Below are 23,708 nucleotides of genomic sequence, written 5' to 3'. Positions count from 1 at the left end.
AAATTTTGTAATTAAATATGATTTTAAGAATACAACTTTATAAAAGGGTAAATTATATTATGAAATATAAACCTATTTTTAATTATTGATTATTTTCTTAAAAATAGAATTTAATTTAAAGATAAAGACATAAAATAGAAGCAATAGAAGGTTAAAAAATTACTAAAAGGTTCCCTAAAGAAAATTTCTGTAAATATTATTGTAAAAGAATAACTCTTAAAAAATAATTTAGATTATGTTTAGCAAAGTTTATTGACAAAAATAGGTAGTTATGAGCTATTAAATTAGTTTAGTCAGTTATAAGTGTTTGATATTTTTTAAATTAACTAGTAAATATTAAATAACAGAAGTTGAAAAGTTAGTATGGCATAATACAAGTTTTAATTTATTATGTTTGTAAATAAAATTATATGCAGAATTTTTTATATATATAAATTGTTTGTATATTACTATCATTATTATTAATAATATTATTATTAATATTTTAATAATAATAAAATAATAATAATTATTGATATGAATATAAATAATATAGTAATATTATTAATATAAATATTTCAATATTAATATTATTATTAATAATATTATTATATTTTAATTAATATTATTTTTATTATTAATATTATTATTAATAATAATAATATCAACATTATTAATAACAATAATATTCCAATAAATCAAAAAATTCATTTATAATGTTACACACATTTCACAATATTCCTGTAGATTATAAGTAATATCAACACAATTTTATTAAACACTGAATTATTAAAGTTAAAAACAATTTTAAAAATTCAAAAAATAAAATGTATAATTAAATTGTAAATAAGTTAAGCAAGTGAAGCTTAAACTTGAGGTTTTTTAAATAATCAAGCCCAAATATTTAATTAGTTTTGTTTAAATAAAATAAGATATACCAGAGTCATTATTTTTTCCACAAGTCAAACCAAAATATTGAATGCTTACATACGTAGAGATCCTCCCTTGCTTCACACTAAAGAGGTTTAAATTAGTAATAGAAGAAACTAAAATATTTTTTCAAAAATCTCTCACTAAAATTTAATAACCCTAGATTTAGTCATTAATTCTTTAAATTTTAGAATTTTTAATTGGATTTATTTATTTTCTAAGAAGGAACAGGATAAATGAATTTAGAAGAGTCCGATTCTTTTTTTCTTTTCTTTTCAAATTTACTTATATTTATTTTCTAATTAAGGCAAAAGCTACCAAGTGGTGTTAATAGTATGATGGAGGTGAACTTTATGAAGTTTTGGAAGGCCATTGTTTACTCCTTGGTAGATTGCCTTCTAAAATACTTAGGAACAATGGTAAAAGTATATAAAAATAAAACACAAAGTTGTAAGATACTAAGACAGTAGATTGGTATTTTAATTATTTTTTGATTAATTAATAATTTCTCTAAAATTTTTTTATTGTAATATTGATTAAGGAGTTAAAAATACAAATCAATAGAATATTAAAAAAAACTAAAAATAGAGAGCGAAAGAATTAAACGCGTAATTTTTGTTGTATTAGTTCCATTTTGTAAAAGATTTATAATTAATAATAATATTTTAAAACACTTTTAAAATAAAACTTTTGAAAAAAATTAAAGTTTCCTAAAAAATAATAAGATAAATATAAGATAAATATATATATATATATATATATATATATATATACCTAATCTCAAAAGAAATAATATTAATGCACAATACATACTTTCATATACAAAAGTAAAAACACAGGTATAATTGTATCACGGTATATTGTCATTTTTAAATTATAAGGAGCCTTAATCTAAAAAGTTATTTATCAACAAAATAATAAATAAATATATAGTATTTTACAATACTCCAATTCTAATATATCACTAAATTATAATTTCAAAAAAAAATTCAATATGTAATATGTAATAGTGAAGCCTCATGAAATTTTACTGTTCAAAACACAAAAATCGAAACAATAAAATATAATAGAATACAAAAATAAAAAAGTTTAGATGTTCTAAACTTTCTTCGCATTGTTGACTAAGAAAGTTGTATAGGTATATATTTATTTAATTATTTAATTTTAATTTATTTTTTTATTTTTTTTTTATTTTAAATTCAAATTTTTATTTAAAGTAGAATTACAATTTAAATATAAAAAATATAATTAAAATTATAAAAAATAATTATTATAAAATAACATAATTAATTATATTATATATATAATAAATTATAAATATAAATAATAATAATAATAAATGTATTTTTTAATAATAAAAAAATAAATTTATATAATAATTATTAATTAAAAAAATAAAGATAAAAATAATAATTTTATTTAATATAAAAATAAGTTATTATCAAATATTTATAATTATAAATATTTAAGTAAATTTTAATTAAAAATAATTATAATTTATAAATAAATAAAATTAATTTTTTAACAATTTGTAAATATAAGGATAAATTTGTAAATTTACATTTTTATCAATTAAAAAAATACAATTTCAATCACATCCATCATATCCCTTACAAACTTTCATTAACTTTTTTCATACTTTTTATTTTATTTACCTTAATCCAAACATCTTAATTTTCTATACGCTTTCTCTTCAAATCATCTCAAATCCACTTTCTCGTTTCCACTCTCCAATCCAAACAAATCCCTCACTCCTTTTCTCATCCATTTACGTCATCAAGGTTTTTGTAAGAGGAAAACTGGTGAAGGAGGAGGTATGATCCGTGGCATATGTTGACTTTATCTATCTAATACATATTATTAAATTATAGTCTTTTTCTCCCACCAAAGGTAAGAGATTCCCACTTTTTCTTTTCAGATTCTTTAACCCGTTAGGATTCATGAAGGTATGTTTAATGTTTAATATATGTGTAAGAGTTTTTGTGTGCTAATTTTAGTGTTTTTTTTTATGAATTAGAGTACATTTTCTTTATCTAATTTATCTAATAATCTCAGTATAAATTAGATATTGTTTTATTTTATTTTTACATGTTCTGCCATTGCTACAAGATCTATAAAAGCATTGATTCCTTTTCATGTATTTAGATGGATATAAGTTATGAAGATTTTCCAAGTCTTTACGTAAATTACTGTGATATTTCTCAGCAATGACTTTTCTATAAAGAATTAGTCTCTTATTTATTACACACGCGCAGGCACATTCAAAAAATATTTTTTTATAAAATAATTTAATAGAATGTAAAGCAATTCGAATTGACTATGGCTCCATTAAGTCTCGCCCTGACACGAATATTTGACATTGATAATTTTTTTAAAACGCGGTAAATTATATTATATAAAAATTGATTTTTTTCCTAATCAAACTTGTGATATTATGAGTATTTGTAATAGAAAATTAGTAAAATAAATTATTATTAATTTTTTATAATATAAATGACGAGTCAACATGAAATATTCTAACATCTTAATTTATATGGAAAAAAAATTAACAAAGACTCATTTTAATAATTTTTTACTATAAATACCAACAAAATCTATAATTTGGAATAAAGACAAAAAATCATTTTCTCGAGCTATAGTATAAGAACCAAAAATATATTTAACCATTTTTTTTTATGTATTGATCTAAAATTTTCTATATGTTTTAAAGATTTTTTTGTTTTTTTATAGTCTAATAACACTCAATTGAGGCATAATGAAAACTTATTTATACTTCTACAAAATCTTATAAAAGGAAAAATACACCTATATAATTTTATAAAAGACTAAATGAAAAAAAAAACTTAGTAATTTATCATTTAAATGTAAATTATTTTATTATAAAATTTTATCTTCTTAATCAGGAATTTTGTTGCTAAATGATTTTTATAAAAAAAATCTCATATCAACTAGAAATAAGAACATTTTATGGTATATAAAGTGGATACGAACCTCTGATTTTATAAGATTGAGTTAAATTTAAAGTTCACTTCTCAATATGGTATCAAAGTCATTTATAGTATGATCTAGCAAAAGTTATCAAACCATTAGTTATCGAACCGCTATCGAACAATCCATAAATATATAGTACAGTCTCACGCACGAGTTCGGGTTCAGTTAGGCTTAATCCAGTTCTTAATATGATATCAAAGCTATTTAGAGTATGAGTATATATTTAGTGAGTGTTTGTTGGACTTACCATGTCAATTGTTATCGACTACCCTTAATATAATATATAGTCTCCCGCACGAGTTAGAGGATGAGATGTGTGTTGGATATCCCACATCGACTAAAGTTAAGAACATTTCATATTATGTAAAATAGGTGCAAACTTCACTATAAAATAATTTTATAAGATTAAATTAGAATTAAAGTCAAATTTTTAATAAAAATACTCCAAATCAAAGGAAGACTTTACAAAAATATGTAGAGATAGGAAGACTAGTTCCACATCTGTAACAAAAGTAATATGTTGAATGGAAATATGCCTCTTCAAACTAAAACACTTAACTAGAATACTCTTGTCGATTTGAATTAGCCATAGTTAACTCCATTAGGATATGAATCCCAAATTACATAGTCAAGAACACTGTCAACAAAAATAAGGGTAAAAAGTCTTACGTCTTTTAGATGACAAGACAAGTGCTTCCATATCCTAAAGCTTAAATTAAACATGTTGGAGATCCCACATCGATTAGAGATGAGAGTATTTCATTGTATATAAGTGGGTGCAAACCTCATCCCATGAGCCAGTTTTATGGGATTGAGTTAGGCTTAAAGTCCACTTTATAATATGGTATCAGAGCTCTGGTTGCTACAATCTAAATCCCCTGATCACATTTGTTCATCCTTAACTTATTTCACTTTATATCATCAAATTAATCCTATTTCTATCAAATTACCAAATGGAAATCAAGTAATTGCCAATTATTCTAGAAGTGTTTTTTTTCAATGAAAATCATGTCATAGACGATGTTTTGTATATTCCTTGCTTCACTTTTAATCTTCTTTCAGTAACAAAATTGATTGATAAATTATCTTGTGTTCTTACTTTTGACTCTAATGGTTGTCACATTCAAGACAAAAACTCCTTGAAAATGATTGACTATGCTAAGATGCAAGATAGACTTTATATACTCAGGATCCCATTTTACCAGAAACTTCAATTCAAACCCATCAAATCTACACACACAATCAATATTGTTAATGTTAGTGCTAGTGATCTAGAAACCCTTTGGCATTTTCGATTAGGTAATATTTCAAATAAATGTATTGATGTTATAAAAAATAAATTTCCTTTCGTTAAATATAACAAATCTTTTGTTTGTGATGTTTGTCATTTTGCAAAGCAAAAAAGACTTTCATTTCCTATTAGTACATCTAAATCAAAAAAATGTTTTGATTTGATTCATGTGGATATATGAGGATCATACTCAATACCATCAATTCATGGTCATAAATATTTATTGACCATAGTTGATGACTATTCCAGGTACACATGGATTTTTCTTTTAAAACACAAATCTGAAGTTGTCAAGGCTTTGGAAAATTTTGTTGTTTTTGTTCAACACAATTAGAGATATTCATTCACATATCCTTTTCCTTCCTTTTTACATTTTACTCTTTTGGTCATCTCTATTCTATTTTATAATATGTTGGAGATCCTACATCGACTAGAGATTAGAATATTTCATTGTATATAAGTGGATGCAAAACCTCACTCCATGAGCCAGTTTTATGGGGTTGAGTTAGGCTTAAAGTCCACTTCATAATATGGTATCAAAGCAATTTAAAGCTTATCCTATCGAGTGTTTGTTGGACGTATCGTACCATCCGTTATCGGACTATCCATAATATGTTGTTCCACACACGAGCTGTCACTCTCGGCGTGATGGGTGTTTTGGAGTGTAGTAGTTCAAAATTCAATTTCATTTTGAACTTGTTTTTTTAAATAAAGAAAAGAGAATTGATAATTGATTTTTTTAAAATTATTTTTTTTAAAAAAATTAATTGAGAAAATAAATTATCAAAAATTATTTAGAAAAATAATTATATAGAATATAATAATTTATAAATGTAATAATTATTTTTGTAAATAACTATTCAAAGAAAAATAATCATTTATAAAAATATTTTTTATAAAGAATACTGTTCCCTAATTTTTTTATCCATATTTTATTATCATCATTATTTTATTAATTGTGTGTATGATTAAAAAGAAATTCTAAAATTGTATAAATAAAAATTAAAAATTGACTTAATTTTTTTTTTTTTACATTTTTTACATTTATATCTACTTAATCTGTATTTTATTTATAAATAAATATCTATTAATATTATATTTTTTTAATTCAATACAAAATTAATAATCACTTATCTAAATATTTAATTTCTAACAAATTAAATGTTTACATTTTTTATTTTTTAATTAATTATTTCTTAAATAAATACTTTTCGAAATAATTATTTTTAAATAATTAATTATTAATATATTTATTTTCCTAAATAATTATTATTTTGATATATTTTCTTTTTAAAATATTATTCCTCAATATAATTACCTTTCTAAATTTGTATTTTTTTAAAATATATATTTTTTACACTGTTTCTAAAATATTTATTTTAAAAAAAAATATATATATTTTAAGATAATATTTTTATTTTAAAATTTAAAATTATCTTTTTATTTTACTTTTAAATAAAATAAAAAGAAAGTCATCTTCAGAAAGACACCGAACTCTGTTGCATTAAATTGTGTTATTTTAATAATTATTTGTTATAATATATTATTTTGGTCAAAAAAATTAAAAGTAATACTTGTTCATCTTTATCCATACAACACCTTTTAACATTTTCCACATGAAATTTCTATTGCTGACGAAACGTGGCAAGTACGCAAGAAAATAACAGGGAAAGTGACATGAACGAAAATACATACAAATTGCTGATTCTTGAGTTGTATTCATTATAAATGTGTTTTTCTGTGTTCTAAACTTCCATTGTTTCAAAATCCAATTGTGTTCATAAGTGAGTGCAGCTCTCCGATTTAGGAGGAGAAGAGAATAATTCATATTAATTGGAAGCATCCATCATCATTTCAAAGGTATAGCTTATTTTATTTCTACCCCTTTTCACACACTTAAACAATAGTATTCATATTTTCTTCTTGTTTTTTTTAATAATTAAAATGCTCCGGATGCATAATACAGAATTTATTTATAATAAACTTAATTTTGATGAATAATAATCAATACTAAAAATATCATTGAATAAAAATTAAATTTGGAGAAAAAATAACTAATCGAAATATTAATTAAGTTTGATGTTACTTTAAAAATTAAAAAACTATTAATATTTATAAAATATTTTTTAATTTATTTAAATAATAATAATAATTATTTTTCTTCAAAATTAGTTTCTGTTTGGTAATTTTTATGTACACATGTATCATTAACCTTACATTAATATTAAAAAAATTAATACTAAATTAATTTCTTAAATATTTAAGTTTTGGTTATATTATTTCTTTAAACTATTTTATTAACAAGTTGATATTTTAAAATTTAATTAATTTTGTTCCAAAATCAATTACTTACAAGATTTAAATTATCACTGTATCCTTGTGGAAACTTAAAATGGTAACGAAATGACTTATTAATAAGTTATAATGATCTATATAATTTTCTCTAATGTGTTAAGTTTCAAATGTTAATATTTTTGTGTGTTGTTCTTAACTATAATTAAATCTAAATCAATTTCACATTATTTGATGAAAATACTTTTAAAATATCTTCCATTAAGACTTATTTTTAATTAATCTTTTTTATTCCTTATCAAATTTCATGAAAGTATAATTTAAAAAAATAACGAGATTAATACAAATTAAATAATACTTATCAATTTTCTTAATTATAGTATGAATTATTATTTTTATATTTCTAAGGTGGAGTATTTTTCGATTCAGATAAGATGATCGTATATGTTCTCCCATTATTAATAAAACTTTAGTACAAAAAGTCAAATTACATATTTAATCCTTATAATCAAACAAAATTTATTTTTTGATTTCTTAAAGTTCATCTCCTTTAGGTTTTAGACATACCATGTTTACTATTTTTTTAATCCCTATGAGTTTAATCGATGAATTCGAATTAAATATATTAAAACTAATAATATGTATATATATATATATATATAAAGTAAAAAAATTAAAAGGGTTGTTTAAAGATTAATATGAACAACTTTTTATTAAAAATTAAAAGGTAAAAATTGTTGAATTTGAAAAACTAAATGAATAATTAAACTAATAAAAAACAACGTAATAATCGGTGAAATTAAAAAGGTCAAAACTAATTAAATGGTTTTACACATGCAGGTAGCAGCAGCACGTTGATATACGTAGCTTGTTCCTTGTGTAAACAAGAGAAAGGACGTGAAAGGTTCGTTATTGAGTATCAATGGAAGAGATGACAAAAAGAGTTGGCTTTGGAAGGATCAATGGTCCCTTTGGTGTTCCTGAAAAGCCAGAATTCAGTGTTGGATTGGATGCAGCATTGAGCAAGGTGAAGATGGAGCTTCTCAATGGACCTAAGTCCATCTTTGTATTGACTGGTTTTGGAGGATCTGGAAAAACCACTCTGGCTACACTGCTCTGTTGGGATGAACAGATCAAGAGTAAGTCTAACTCTTTTTTGTTCTCTACTCTCATAAATAAACTAACTACCTCCCATATAGTAACAAAAACACGTAAAAAATGTTCATACCAGAAATCTGCAAAACATCACATGATACTGATATAAATAGAAATTTTATCAGCAACAGATTGCAAGTGAAATGTTTTGATTCCCTATAAATATATTTATGGACATTCTCTTGCTCTTTCACTTCATTCAATTTAGATACATCTCAGTTTCAAATTAAATGTTATTGTTATGTCAAATTGCAAAAGGAGGAGTGAAAACGAAAGTGTGGGATATATAATAAAGGATAAAAAAAAGACTAAAAGTGAAATATATCTTAACTTTATATTTTTATGTTATAAATTAATTATATATGATATTAAAATTTATATATTACACTAAAAGTTAAATGGACTTGTTGTTTCCTTTGATATGGATGCTGATGCATCAAATTTAAACTTCAGTTAATTATTCCTAAGAGAATCATGAAGTAGAAATCAATTTTAGTTACTATAGGGATTAAATTAGAGATCATTTTAGGAACTAAATAAATTTTTGGTTTTTAAATAAATTTTTATTATTGTTAAATAACTTCTAAATTGATATCTAATTAGCAACTAAGGTTTTTTTATGAAATTTAAAATCTAAATGATTGGTAGTTAAAACTTTGGTAGCTAATGAAATACCAATTTAGAAACTATTTCATAATAATAGAAACTAATATAGAAACCAATTTTTGTTAAGTTTAAAAAATGGTCTAATTTAGTTACTATTGCAACTAATTATTTGATCTTTAAAAATTGTTTTTTATTTAATGATTTTCTTGTAGTATATTATCAAAATTTTGCCTATCTCTTCTACATGAATATATTAAATATATATATATATATATATATATATATATATATATATATTTCTCTTACTCAGAGTTCTTTTGATTTCACAAGGTAAATTCAGGGAAAATATATTTTTTGTGACCTTTTCCAAAACGTCAAAGTTGAAGATCATCGTGGAAAGACTATTTGAACATCTTGGATATGAAGTGCCTAGGTTTGAAAACGATGAAGAGGCAATTAATCAATTAGGACTTTTACTAAGGAAATTGAAGGGAAGAGTGTTGATGGTTCTGGATGATGTTTGGCCTGACTCAGAAGATCTGGTGGAGAAATTTAAATTCCATTTAGCAGATTATAAAATTTTGGTGACTTCAAGGGTTGCATTTCCAAGATTTGGCACCCCATGTGTCTTAAAACCACTCCTTCACCAACATGCAATCACCCTTTTCCGTTACTATGCTCTCTTGGATAGCAACAGTTTAAATATTCCACACGAAGATGTAGTCCAAAAGGTGCTTCTTCTTAATGGTAGTTCATGTTCTTATGCATAATGCACTGATCATTTATTTAGGTTTCAGTCAAAAACATTTTTTAACTGATTTTTTTTATAACTTTATTAGTGTGTTTGATTTCAAATTTACTTTTTAGAGTTTTAAAGTTATGATATTATAAATAAGTTATACTCTCTTGAGAGCCCGTCGTGAGATAATATATTATGGTGGTCTGAGTGGCCTAATAAGCTCAATAAACATTCGTTAGGATAGACTCAAAATAGCTCTGATACAAAGAAGTGGACTTTAAGCCTAACTCAAACCCATAAAACCGGTTCATGAAGTGATGTTTGAACCAAATTTTTAATCTCTAGTCGGGAACATCAACGTATACTAATAGAAGGTGAGTATGTTGGTTAAAACTAGTAGAATAAGGAAAGTGATGAGATAAAGTTGATGTGTTATAATAGGGTGAGGAAAATACATTTCAACTTATATATGCTCATTAATAGTTTATTTTCAAGTCACGAATAAATAATGAATGATATTTTTTAATAATTTAATCACTGAACAAACAAAAATTGATTGCATGGAAAACTGTTTTGACCTTCACTACGTGCTTCTACCTGGCGCCACCCTTACTGGCACTGAAAATGCAGGTTGTGAAAAGTTGCATGGGTTTACCACTTGCCATTAAAGTGATTGGTAGGTCACTCAGTCATGGACCAAATGAGTTATGGCAAAAGATGGTGTTGGAATTGTCACATGGTAATTCCATACTTAATTGTAACACTGAATTGCTAACCTACCTCCCTAAGATCTTAGATGTACTGGAAGATGATAGAGTCATCAAAGAGTGCTTCATGGACCTAGGCTTATTTCCTCAAGACCAAAGAATTCCTGTTACTGCTCTCATTGATATGTGGACAGAGTTGTATGGACTAGACAATGACGGCATAGAAGCAATGGAAATTATCAACAAATTACACTCCATGAATCTGGCTAATGTCTGCATAGCAAGGTGTAATGTTTTCATCAATCATGCACTTTTTTTAAACCTTTTGTTTTGTGAAAAAATTAACTTTGCTTTAAGCAATTTGGCATTATTTCCTTTTGTTATAAGCTTTTCTTTGAGGACAACATTTGACATTGTAAGTAATCTACCTCATAAGAATTAAAATCTGCTAATTTAACAGGAAAAATACAAGTGACACAGACAATTATTACTACAATAACCACTTCATCGTCCTTCATGATCTTCTAAGAGAGCTGGCAATTTATGGAAGCACCCTGGAACCAATTGAAGAGAGAAAAAGACTGATTATTGGCACCAACGAAAATGAAAGTGAATGGGGGCTTGATGAGAAGCAACGAGGCATGGTGACCTGCATATTGTCAAATTGTTTTAAATGTTGTGTTAAACAGAAACCCCTACAGATCACTTCTCGCACATTGTCCATATCAATTGGTTAGTTATCCGTGTAGAATTTACCTGCAAATAAAGCTTGCTCCTTTCTTCAATTGATCATATGGGTTGCTTTTGCAGATGAAAAGGGTTCTTCATATTGGTCACACATACATTCAGCTCAAGCAAAGGTTCTAATTTTAAATCTCCGAGTTAATCAGTACTCCTTTCCAGAATCCATGCAGAAAATGAGCAAACTAAAAGCTCTGATAATCACAAATTACAATTTCCATCCTTCTGAGCTGACCAATTTTGAACTACTTGCCCTTTTATCCAACCTGAAAAGAATTAGATTAGAGAGGATTGCTGTTCTTTCATTTGTCACACTGAAGGCTCTTAGGAAACTATCCATATACAACACGAGCCATGCTTTTCAAGATGGTATAATTTCAGATGCATTTCCAAATCTAGTGGATTTGAACATTGACTATTGCAAAGATATGGTGGTGTTGCCAAGTGGTTTGTGTGATATTATCCCACTGAAGAAGCTCAGTGTTACTAATTGCCACAAGCTCTTAGCACTGCCTCAAGAAATTGGAAAGTTGGTGCATTTGGAACTGCTAAGGCTCAGTTCTTGTAGCGATTTGGAAAGGTTACCAGATTCTATTGGAAGGGTTCAAAATCTAGCACATCTTGACATCTCAAACTGCATAAGCCTTTGTAATTTACCAGAGGACGTTGGAAAATTGTGTAATCTAAGAAAGGTGAGCATGATAAATTGTGCAAGGTGTGAATTGCCATACTCAGTAGTGAATCTTGTGAATTTGAAGATGGTGAGTTGCGATGAAGAGACATCTGCTTCATGGGAAGGGTTCAAAGCCATGCTTCCGAATCTACTGATAGAGGTGCCTCAAGTTGATGTTAACTTAAACTGGCTTCATTCAGTTAGCTCCTAAAGCCTCTTTCTTTTGAATTTGTATTGGATCCTTGGTCGTGTCACGTGGTAATCATTTATTTCCTGCTTAATAATCATATACAATCAAAGTGTAATAATAATCCTCCTGCTATGGTAGTATTTGCACGTTTCTTTGTAAACACTATCTCACTTGAAAGAAGTAGGAGATTTCATGTGTATGTTGTGTCGTGGTTAGAGATACATGGTTTGATGTTTCCAAAAAAAATATTAATTTATTGTTTTTGTACTTTAATTTTGTAAATTATTAATCTCTTCGAATTTTATGTTGTGTACCACTACTCATATATATATATATACTATTTTTTGTTTATAAGAAAAAAAATATTTTTTCTTGTTTAAGAAAAATTTAACTAAAATTTAACTTTCTTAATAGTATTTTTTAAAAATATTTTAATTTTAATTAATTTCTGACTTTTCATCACACCGTCACAATAGTTACTATACACAATATTTTGAGAAGAATAAAAAGATATTTGAAATAGGAATTAAATAGCAAGTACGAGGTGGATTAAACATAAAATGGTGTTATAATGAATACGGTCATAATATGATAAATATTTGAACAAATATTACATTTCTTCTATCTTAATGATGTAAGAAAATGACATGACAGTTATATGATACAGCTAGGTTACTATAGGATTGAGAGGTATAACTGAGAGATTATGTCGAAAATTGTATATATAAAAAAAATAAAATAAACATACATATATATAATCACTATAGCAAATTCAAATTAATAAAAGCTTAAATTAATGTGTGTGAAACAATAAAGTGGTGAAGAAAGAAATATCCAAATAAGATATAAGTTCAATAATAAAATCCTATAAATAGAGGATCAAGACAAGAGGTGAGTAAGAGTGAATTTTATCTAATGACCATAGAACTATTTCTGACTTTGACATCAGAGCGTCTTGCAGGTATACACACCTATCCGTGAGGAGAGAAGCCGAAAGCCCTACCTAAAGAGAAGTCGAAAGCCCTACCTGAAGAGAAGCCGAAAGTCCTACCTGGAGAGAAGCTGAAAGCCCTACTTGGAGAGAAGCCTAAAGCCCAATCAAGAGAGTAGACGAAAGCCCAAAACCGGAAGATCAATTGAAGAAGTTGATATTGTCAACTTGTTTGAGTGTTCTCGGCCCTTCTTGTAAGAAGGTTTAGTGTAAAAAATTAAATATCACATGATTATTTAAAAAATAAAATTAAGAAAATGTTGTGGTATGGGAAATTATACATAATATTATTGTTAAAGTAATTACTAAGGAAAACACAAATTTTATGTATTTCTATATGCATATTTTTATTAATTTAGTGAAAAAGATGTAATACTGTATGACAATAAGACTTTTAAATCATTTAGCATAAAAATTTATTTTTATTAATTGAGTAATAAAATAGTTTAAAGTAAAAATAATACTAAAATAGGTTATAAAGGAGTATATACTATTCTATAATGATATAGATTGAAATTTTGAATTTATAGTAATGGTGTTTAAAAATAAAAATCTGCTTGCATTATAATTTGAAGTGAAAATAAAAAGGTCATTGAATAAATAATTGAAGTTTTTTATTTTTGAACTTTTAATTATATAATAATAGTAGTTTAAAGCAACCCAAATATCTTACCGTTCAAGTTAGAGGCGATTGATTTGACATTTTGTTATATTAAATCGTGATATTGAACTTTACATAAGTGGAATTCATATGAGAACCAATACATCAGGAAACAACTTTTTGTTTTTGTGTTAGTTGGGAGGAAATGTTCTACTCAGACCAACATTCACGTGTAAGCCGGGAATAAAGTGATTCCTTTGAATGAAAGAAGTGATTCGTGAATATTCAAAGACAATTAAAGAGAAAAAGTAGGAGGAATGGAGAAGAAAGAGTAATAGGAATAATTTTCCCGTAGAATCACAATCCAAATCCCACATCAAATTCATACATAGATGGATCGGCTTCATCCTTCTACTTGGAAACTAATATGGTGATCAGTTTAATAATTCTAAAAAAATCAACTACTTGATATATTTACCAAAGTTCTCCAACCTATACTATTATACTCAAATCAATCTAAACTGAAGTTAGTTAACATTAAAAAATTTGATCAGGAAAAAATAATATCATTTACAATTATCATTCCTTTCTTGGTTGATAATAAACTGTATATCTTTCTTTAAAACAATTCTACAATTTAATTTTTAGTTGAATTAATATTGATAGGTATTTAATCTCGCGAGTTAAATATTCATCATCCAAAGGGGAACATTAGTATGCATAGAATGCTTGTTATTTGAATTTGTATGTTAAGTTTATTACTCAAAGTATTAATGTTAAGAATGTGTTAATTGTAGTATCTTTGCATTCTTATGATACATTTGTTCCAGCCTTTAATGCTTTACATTTTTTTTATTAGGGTGAACAAGTCCAATTTCACCCTAATGAAGAGAAAACTCATTATAGGGTTTGAGAAAATTCAAACAGTAGAACCTGATGTTATGCAAATGAGCATAGCAAGTAATATTAAGTCCGCTCTTCCCAAAACTGATAATGCAAAAGAACTTATGAAATTTGTGGGAGAGCACTCTCAAACGGCTGATAAGTTTCTTGCTGGGACATTAATAAGTACTTAACCACCATGAAATTTGATGGTTCTCGTACTATGCAGGAACATGTCATTGAAATGAAAAATATTGCAACAAGACTTAATATCATTTCAAGTGACTTAAGTCTTCTTGCAATATTTGTCATTTCAATGATATGTTCATGCATAGTACAAGAATCATCAAATTTCATGATGATTAAGGTACTAATTAATGTCCCAACAAGAAACTTATCAGCAATTTGAGAGCGCTCTTCCACAAATTTTATAGATTTTTTTGTATTATCAATTTTGGGAAGAGAAGACTTAATATTACTTGTTATGCTCATTCGCATAAACATCAAGCTAAGTATGTTTGACTTTTCCCAAGCCCTATAATGAGCTTTCTCTTCATTGCTATTAGCATCACTAACAACAACAAATTTCTCAATTTGAAAATCCAAATCAAGATCCAATACACCTAAGTGAAATTGGACTTGTTCACTCCAATAAAAAAAAATTAAATCATTAAAGACTGAACCGGCGTAGCGTGCGAATGCAAAAACACAAGAATAGATATTGCAATTAACACATACTTAACATTAATACTTTGAGTCATAAACTTAAAGTACAATACAAATTCAAATAACAAACATTGTATGTATACTAATGTTTTCCTTCGGATGATACATTAGTACACAAACATAATGTCACTAATAATGTGTTAACTTTATTCAGTAATACATATGCATTAATTAGGAGTATTTATTATTTTTGAATATATAAATAAAACTAATAACGCATATTTATTACCAACAATCATATTCATTAATTATAAAAACAACTAATCAACATTTGGGTGATGCATAAATGTCTAATAATTATAATAACGAATTTCAATTTACCTATAAATCAATCATTCATAATTTAACATCCATTCTACATGTAATTGAATAAAATTTATCATTTATTTAAAATTAAATAAAACATAAATATTTAATCACTTTGAGATGATTACAAATTCAACATGCAATTAATTCCAAAATCACTATTCTATTTCGAATCTTAAATTTTTTTTGATGTGATCATCAAATCCTTACTTACACCCAATTAAAATAAAAATAATATGCACTGTAACGTAAGGTGGAATATAGAATTTAGTGAAATGTATAAATATAATTATGAAAAGCAATAGGCTAGCGGTTTTCTCCCTACTTTCAAATAATAATAATAATAATAATAATAAAACATATATATATATATATATATATATATATATATATATAAAAGAACATTATAGAGACGTAAGCATTATAGGAATGTCATCTACCTTTATCTTTTAAGAAATTGCACTTTTCATATAAAGTATTGGTAGCATTAAAGAAAAGTTAATGGCTTTAGTTGGTATAATGCTCTTTTATATATATATTATTCAATTAATTCTTCATAATTTTAAAATTAGGGTTCTTAAAATTGGGAAAATTTTGAAATTAGGGTAATAAGATTGGAAAAAAATTATCTTTGATGGAAAATCATAAATTTGAGCAACCTCTCTGATACTAAATGTAAAATAACTCATACTAATAATGCACATCATAAGAATATTTCAATTATGATCTCACACGTCATATTCAATTATAACAGAGATAAACACTTACCTCCTTGAGAGTCCACATCTGAGCAGTTTCTTTAATCTCCTCTTCTCAATCTATCTTTTACATCCTATGAACAACGTCCTCTTTGCATAGAGAGAACTTATTTATATTCTTTCTCAATCTCCATGAGATTAGGTTTTCATTAGATATATATTATAACTTCTCACATTAACCAATGAATCTTTTATCTTATTAATCATATTCAGGCCCAAAGCCTAATATCAATTTCATACCGAGTCACAAAATTAATTTACATAATTTTCTAAAATTAATAAGTATTTTTATTCTTAATTATATTTTTTTTCTATTTTCTAGTGGTTGCTTAAACTGTTTTTTCTTCTCTCTACATTTTTTTTAACGAGACTATCCCAAGAATGTGAAGTGAAAAAAAAAGTTTATTTTTATCAACAATCTTCTTCTTGCTTTACTTTTTTAACGAATTCCTTTTCTTCTTAAATTTAAGTTGTCATAATTTAATATCTCCTATTTTATTTAAAAAAAATAAATCAAAGGGTTAAAAAGTGTGGTGTTTTTGTTAATTACGTGGTTTAATTAGAGAAAATAGCTATAATGTTCACATTATTGTAGGTACATTGACTTACATGCCATTTGATTTTCATTTACCTTAAACTCCGAATATTTAAATATAAATTAGAATATTTATTTTAAATGAGAGTATTTTAGATATCTTTTTTATATAATTATATTTAAAAATAATCTTTTATTTCGTTGTACTCTATTTTTCATCCTTATTTTTTTTACAAAAAATATTAATAATAAAAAAATGTTGAATTATAATATAATTATTTATGGTAAATATGAAACATATTTTATATGAAATTTAATTAGGGAGAGAGATAGAGTAACCTCAAAATTGATTTAAAAAATACTTCTCATTTTCATATATTATTTTTAATGTTATTGTTAATAATTTAAAAATGAAAAATAAGAAAAAAGTGATTCTTTTAAATTATCCCCATTTATTACGCTTCCCCTTTATATGCACACAGTTAAAAATTGAGTCATATCCGATTTATAAGATAAGCGTTACCAAACAGCTTTTGAAAATTGCGGCGAATCGAAGTATTCCTATCATAACATTTTTCTTCAAAATTAGTGGTCAACCGTCAAACCGATGAAAGAAACTACCATGAATGGCACACGAACACGTTCATTTGGGTGGAATCAATTTCCAACAAATCACAACATAATTAAACCTTAAATCAGAAACCTATCTTGCCATTATTTTACTTCTTTTTCATGACTAAGCTTAAAGCAAAGTAATATTATACTATGGATTTCATTCTTGTAAAACAAGGAATGCATTTGGAAGTTTTTAAACCTATGATGCTTAATCATGCAAAAACTTTAATTATGTTACATATATTTCATAATAATGTCATCCATTGATTTTTAACTGCTACTTTCTTCATAGAAAAGTTAAGTTGGAACCATGGGTGATGCAATGAATGGTTTTAAGTCATTTTTTATTGATATTATTTTATTCCCATATTTTTTATAATATCATATCATAATTTTCAATATTATTATTTTAATATTTTTTATATTATTTAATTAAAAAATCACTATTTATTATATATATTTATATTTAAACTTATCATATAAAAATAAAAATTATATACAATTCTAAACATTAACATATTGTGAAAGCAACATTTCCCTATTTTATGTGAAAGCAAGATTTTCCCTTATTTTATCTCCGTCGAAGAGGCAAAGGAAAAGTAAAACACGCATAACTACGTGTTAGAGATGAAGACAATTAAACTAACACGGCGACATGCATGGCTATAAATATGTCTTTCTTATGATTCAAACCAATCTTTCAACCGCAGTTCTCCATATACAAGAACTTCTTTGATCGTATAAACTTGTTCGTTGTTTTGAGAAAGAACTCGAAAAGTTGGTTATTCATGGAAGAGACAGCACAGCAAATCAAGCGTCCTTTTGGAATTCCTGAAAAGCCAGAATTCACTGTTGGGTTGGATGTACCATTGAGCAAGTTGAAAACAAATGTTCTCAGTGAAGGTGTGTCCGTAACTGTGTTGACCGGTTTGGGAGGATCGGGGAAAACCACTCTGGCGACAATGCTCTGTTGGGATGAACAAGTCATCGGTAGGTCATTTTTGGTTCTCTACAGTAACAAATATTGAACCATATCAACTTCTTCTTATAGGTCTTTTGGTATAGAGCTCTTCTTATACATGAATATATATATATAGCAACAGAGAAAGGTAAAAAGAAATTATTAGAAATTTTACTAGCAATAGGTTAAATAAATTTGCTAGCCGAATGCTCTGATACATTTCTGAAATGTAGAAAATAGCCAAAAGCAGAGTTTAATCTTACTGAGTGTTCATGCACAGTTTAAGATTGTTGTAGAAAGAATCCCCGGGCTAACTAATCTCTCTGGTTTTCTCTAGGTAAATTCAAGGAAAATATTTTATTTGTCACCTTCTCAAAAGCGCCCAATTTGAAGATTATTGTAGAAAGACTATTGGAACACTTTGGATATGAAGTACCAGAGTTTCAAAGCGATGGAGATGCAATTCATCAATTGGTACTTTTGCCGAGGAAAATTGATGCAAATCCAATGTTGTTGGTCCTGGATGATGTTTGGCCCGGCTCAGAAGCAGTTATTGAGAAACTTAAATTTCACATTTTAGATTATAAAATTTTGGTGACTTCAAGGGTTGCATTTCCTAGACTTTGCACTTCACTCGTCTTAAAACCTCTTGTTCTTCAAGATGCAATAACACTTTTCCGATATCATGCTTTCTTGGAAAGAGGAAGTTCAAATATTCCTGACGAAGATCTTGTCCAAAAGGTATTGTTCCTTCTTTCTGGCATTATATGCAATCCATACTTTTTTTTATATATGAAGTCATTATTTGAAATAGACATCATAGATTCTGAGCTAAAATTGCCCTTTTTATATTTAAAGCTTTGGTGTCGGAGTCATAGCAAACTAAATTTACTTACCCTGGAAATGCAGGTGGTGAGACATTGCAAGGGTTCACCCATTGCCATTAAAGTGATTGGTAGATCACTCAGTAATCAGTGTATTGAGTTGTGGCAAAAGATGGTGGAGGAGTTGTCACAAGGTCATTCTATACTTGATTCTAACACTGAATTACTTACTTCCCTCCAAAAGATCTTGGATGTATTGGAAGATAATCCTATCATCAAAGAATGCTTCATGGACTTAGCTTTATTTCCTCAACACCAAAGAATTCCTGTCGCTGCTCTCATTGATATGTGGGTAGAGTTGTATGGACTAGATAATTATGGCATAAAAGCAATTGCCATTGTCAACAGATTGGATTCCATGAATTTAGCAAATGTCTTAGTAACAAGGTACAGTCACAATGACTACTTATATTTCTTCTCAACTGCTTCATCCTAACATACTCTACAGCACATGAGAGGAATATTTAATTCCTTATAAATGATTCCATATTTACCTTATTATGGATTCTTATATTGCCTATATTGTGAGGGAATTTTTCTCCGTAAAGAATTAATTTCTGCTCATTTATCAGGAAAAATACAAGTGACACGGACAGTTATTATTATACCAACCATTTCATCGTTGTTCATGATATTCTAAGAGACTTGGCACTTCATCAAAGCAACCAGGCTCAAATTGAACTGAGAAAAAGACTGATAATTGACATCAATGAGACTAAACCTGAAGGGTGTCTTGGAAAGAAGCAGCAAGGCATGATGATCCGAACATTGTCACAGAAAACCCAAAAGATAGCTGCCCGAACATTGTCTATATCAACTGGTTAGTTATTCCTTTAAATAAAGTATAGACACATTTACTTAGAAAGTAAAGTTGCTAAAGAGAAAGTCACTATGATCTATCATTTGTTCCTCTTCTACTACTGACACCATTTGGGTTGATTTTGCAGATGAAACTTTGACTTCATATTGGTGGCACCTACAACCAGCTCAAGCTGAGGTTCTGATTTTAAACATTCGAACTAACCAGTGCTCCTTTCCAAAGTTCCTGAAAGAAATGAGCAAACTAAAAGTTCTGATAGTCATGAATTATGGTTTCCATCCCTGTGAATTGATCGATTTTGACCTACTTGGCTCCTTATCAGTCCTAAAAAGAATGAGACTAGAGAGGATTTCTATTCCTTCCTTTGTCACATTGAAGAATCTTAAAAAGTTATCCCTCTACCTGTGTGATACACGCCAAGCTTTCGAAAACAGTAACATGATAATTTCAGACGCTTTTCCAAATCTAGAGGACTTGAGTATTGAGTATAGCAAATATATGGTTGAATTGCCTAAGGGACTGTGTAATATCACCTCCTTGAAGATGCTCAGTATTAGTAATTGCCATAAACTTTCTACATTACCCCAAGAAATTGGAAACTTGGAGAATTTGAAACTTCTGAGGCTAAGCTCCTGTACTGATTTGGAAGGGATACCACATTCTGTTGGAAGACTTTCAAATTTAAAACATATGGACATCTCAAACTGCATAAACCTTCCTAAATTACCTGATGAATTTGGTAATCTTTGTAATCTAAGAATTCTCTACATGACAAGTTGTGCAAGGTGTGAATTGCCATCCTCAATCATCAATCTTCAGAATTTAAAGGAGGTGGTATGCGATGAAGAGACGGCTGTTTCATGGGAAGCTTTCAAACCTATGCTTCCCAATCTGAAGATAGATGTTCCTCAACTTGATGTCAACTTGAATTGGCTTCATGCAATGCACACCTAATATCTGTTTCATACAATTGTCATTTTGTTTGCCAAGTTGTGGTGGAAAGTAAAGGGAAGAAAATAAGGCTTGGCTTGCACAATGGATTATGATAAAAGGGTACTTTTAAGTTCTAAATCTGTTAGTTGGTTCCGAAGGGGAAAACAGGGGAAATGAATTGTTGTTGAATGTCATTTGATTCTTTCATTTGTTTTTTATCTTCAATATTTGCTTCAGTTGTTAAATGATAATCTCTGAAGTAAAACTGGTTTCAGTCATCTGATCCTTACCTTCTGTTAATACTTAAAGCTCTATATAGTACTATTATTACAATTTTGGAGAAAATACATTACAAACTATTGTTCCTGGATGCATCCTATGAGAAATACCATCAATTTATTTGTATAACAATGTATTGCGTGATTCTTGGATCAAAACAGAAAGACAAAATAATTTTTTGTGTGTGTATATTTTGCCCTCCAAGTTTAAGAATCAAAATATGGATAACTTCAACCGGTCTTCAACAATTTCATCAATTATAAAACGTGAAGTACATCCCCATCTTTTTACGTTTATTTTGAAGTAAACGTGACGTTCTTATTTGAATAAAAAAATTAATTAAAAGAAAACCCTTTTTCTTTATCTTTACTAAGAAAATGAAACTATAAAAAATGCTTTTAATAGAATGTAGGTTAGGATTTATGAAAGCATTGAATGACATAACTAATAAATAACTAGCTATAGAAATGTCACATGACTACAGTACTTAGTTGCTACATTTAATTGTCAAGTACTTTATATACATAGCTGAATGCTAATGAGATTTTTTTTTTTTTTTATCAGCAAATAGCAATGAAATTAAATAAGACCACTTCAGGGGTGGTCCAACCCTTATAAAAAAACAGATTTTCTCAAAGAGCCTTTCCATCTACATATCAACCAAAAGACCTCCTACTCTCTTTCCCATCTCAATCAATAATAAAAGAAACCCAAGAAACAACCTTTTACATAAAAACTAAACAGAATACATACATACCAAGGGTTCAAGACACCAATCAGAGAATGAGAAATTAGCTGACGGTATCTTTGATGAGATCCATGACCAAACCTTAATCTGTGTTAGAGAGAAAATTTTTGTGTGATCAACCACTCCACCTTTAAATAAACAATTATTCCTGTGCCTCCATATCTCACTAACCAACGCAATCCACAGGTTTCCCATAATAAGATTAACTGAAATAGGTGCATCCAGAATCTTAAAATGTTCAAAATGAGACCCAGGATCCATACAATCCACTGATCTTATTCCTAACCAGTTATAACAGAGATTCCAAATTAGCCAAGCAACTCTGCATTCGCAAAACAAATGATTTGTTGTCTCCTCTGACCTCCTACACAAGCAACACAAATTACTCTCGATCTCGATTCCTCTTCTCTCTAGATTAACCCTACAAGCAACCTTGTTTTCAATCACTCTCCAAGCTGTGACTTGAGCTGAGGGGAGCGCCTTAATTTTCCAGAAAAATTTATACCTTCTTAAGTCTTCCTCACTACCTTCTCCCCTTAAAAATCCATAAGCGGACTTAACTGAAAACTCAGTTGAATCGCTATCCTTCCAAACCCAACTATCCACTGTTTCTGTCTCTAGTGTCTTATTAGAGATCAACTCTAAAAGTTGACTTTCTTGCTCCTCTTCCCAAGCGAACAGACCCCTTCTCCACCTTAAGTTCCACTTCCACGTCCCGTTTTCCCACAATCCACAATCACATAAAACCATATATTTAATGAGATTACATTACCAATCTTTTTAAGTATGTCATAGCAGTAAATAAATGAAAACCATATATTTTCAATCAATATTAGTATAACAAAGTCATGAAAACTGAACTCATATTGAAACTTTTGGCACTTAAATTTAGCCACAATGTATTATTTTAGTCTTGTGAACTAATAAATGCAAGCAATTTAAATATGGTTTAAACCTGGATTCGATAGAAGAGTCATTAAACTTGGTTAATGAACTAATCAGATAAATAAAAAAAATTGAAGTTGAGTCTGCATAGTTTGGTTTGATTAGTTCAACCAACTTTTATATAAATATTTTGTGTGTGCGTGTGTGTTTGACAAGTGTAGCTTATTGGTTACGGATATGAATGTGTTATGTATATTATCGATAATATATGTGTTTTGTTGTTGTCAATCAACTTTCTGGAGTTGCCTCCAGCTGAAGCAACTAATGCAACTGCAACAGCAGAAGCGTGAGTTCATTGTTTTCCTTTATAAAAATGCTACAATCTTACACGTTATCTGTATATGAGGGTAACCCTTCTCATTTTCTTCAAACCTTCTTTTTTATTTTGTTCAGTCGAATGTATAAACTTGCATTCTTATATTATTTTACA

At 27.6% G+C, this 23,708-nt stretch overlaps 2 protein-coding genes across 2 annotated transcripts; both read left to right on the top strand.

The window, feature by feature from the left end:
• The first annotated feature begins 6,946 nt into the window (after positions 1-6,946).
• Positions 6,947-12,464, top strand: LOC137808328 (probable disease resistance protein At5g66900). Its single transcript, XM_068609384.1, has 6 exons — positions 6,947-7,051; positions 8,324-8,622; positions 9,575-9,975; positions 10,614-10,975; positions 11,151-11,422; positions 11,501-12,464. The coding sequence occupies exons 2-6, from the start codon at positions 8,406-8,408 to the stop codon at positions 12,313-12,315; spliced, it is 2,067 nt and encodes a 688-aa protein (XP_068465485.1). The 5' UTR covers positions 6,947-7,051; positions 8,324-8,405; the 3' UTR covers positions 12,316-12,464.
• Positions 12,465-18,395: 5,931 nt separating this feature from the next.
• On the top strand, positions 18,396-21,651 carry LOC137808329 (probable disease resistance protein At5g66900). The gene is made up of 5 exons (XM_068609385.1): positions 18,396-18,698; positions 19,007-19,410; positions 19,579-19,940; positions 20,126-20,373; positions 20,501-21,651. The coding sequence occupies exons 1-5, from the start codon at positions 18,497-18,499 to the stop codon at positions 21,325-21,327; spliced, it is 2,043 nt and encodes a 680-aa protein (XP_068465486.1). The 5' UTR covers positions 18,396-18,496; the 3' UTR covers positions 21,328-21,651.
• The last annotated feature ends 2,057 nt before the right edge of the window (positions 21,652-23,708 follow it).

Source organism: Phaseolus vulgaris, chromosome 3, assembly GCF_000499845.2.
Source record: "Phaseolus vulgaris cultivar G19833 chromosome 3, P. vulgaris v2.0, whole genome shotgun sequence".
Taxonomy (NCBI): Eukaryota; Viridiplantae; Streptophyta; class Magnoliopsida; order Fabales; family Fabaceae; genus Phaseolus; species Phaseolus vulgaris.
This window is presented reverse-complemented; position numbering and strand designations above follow the sequence as displayed.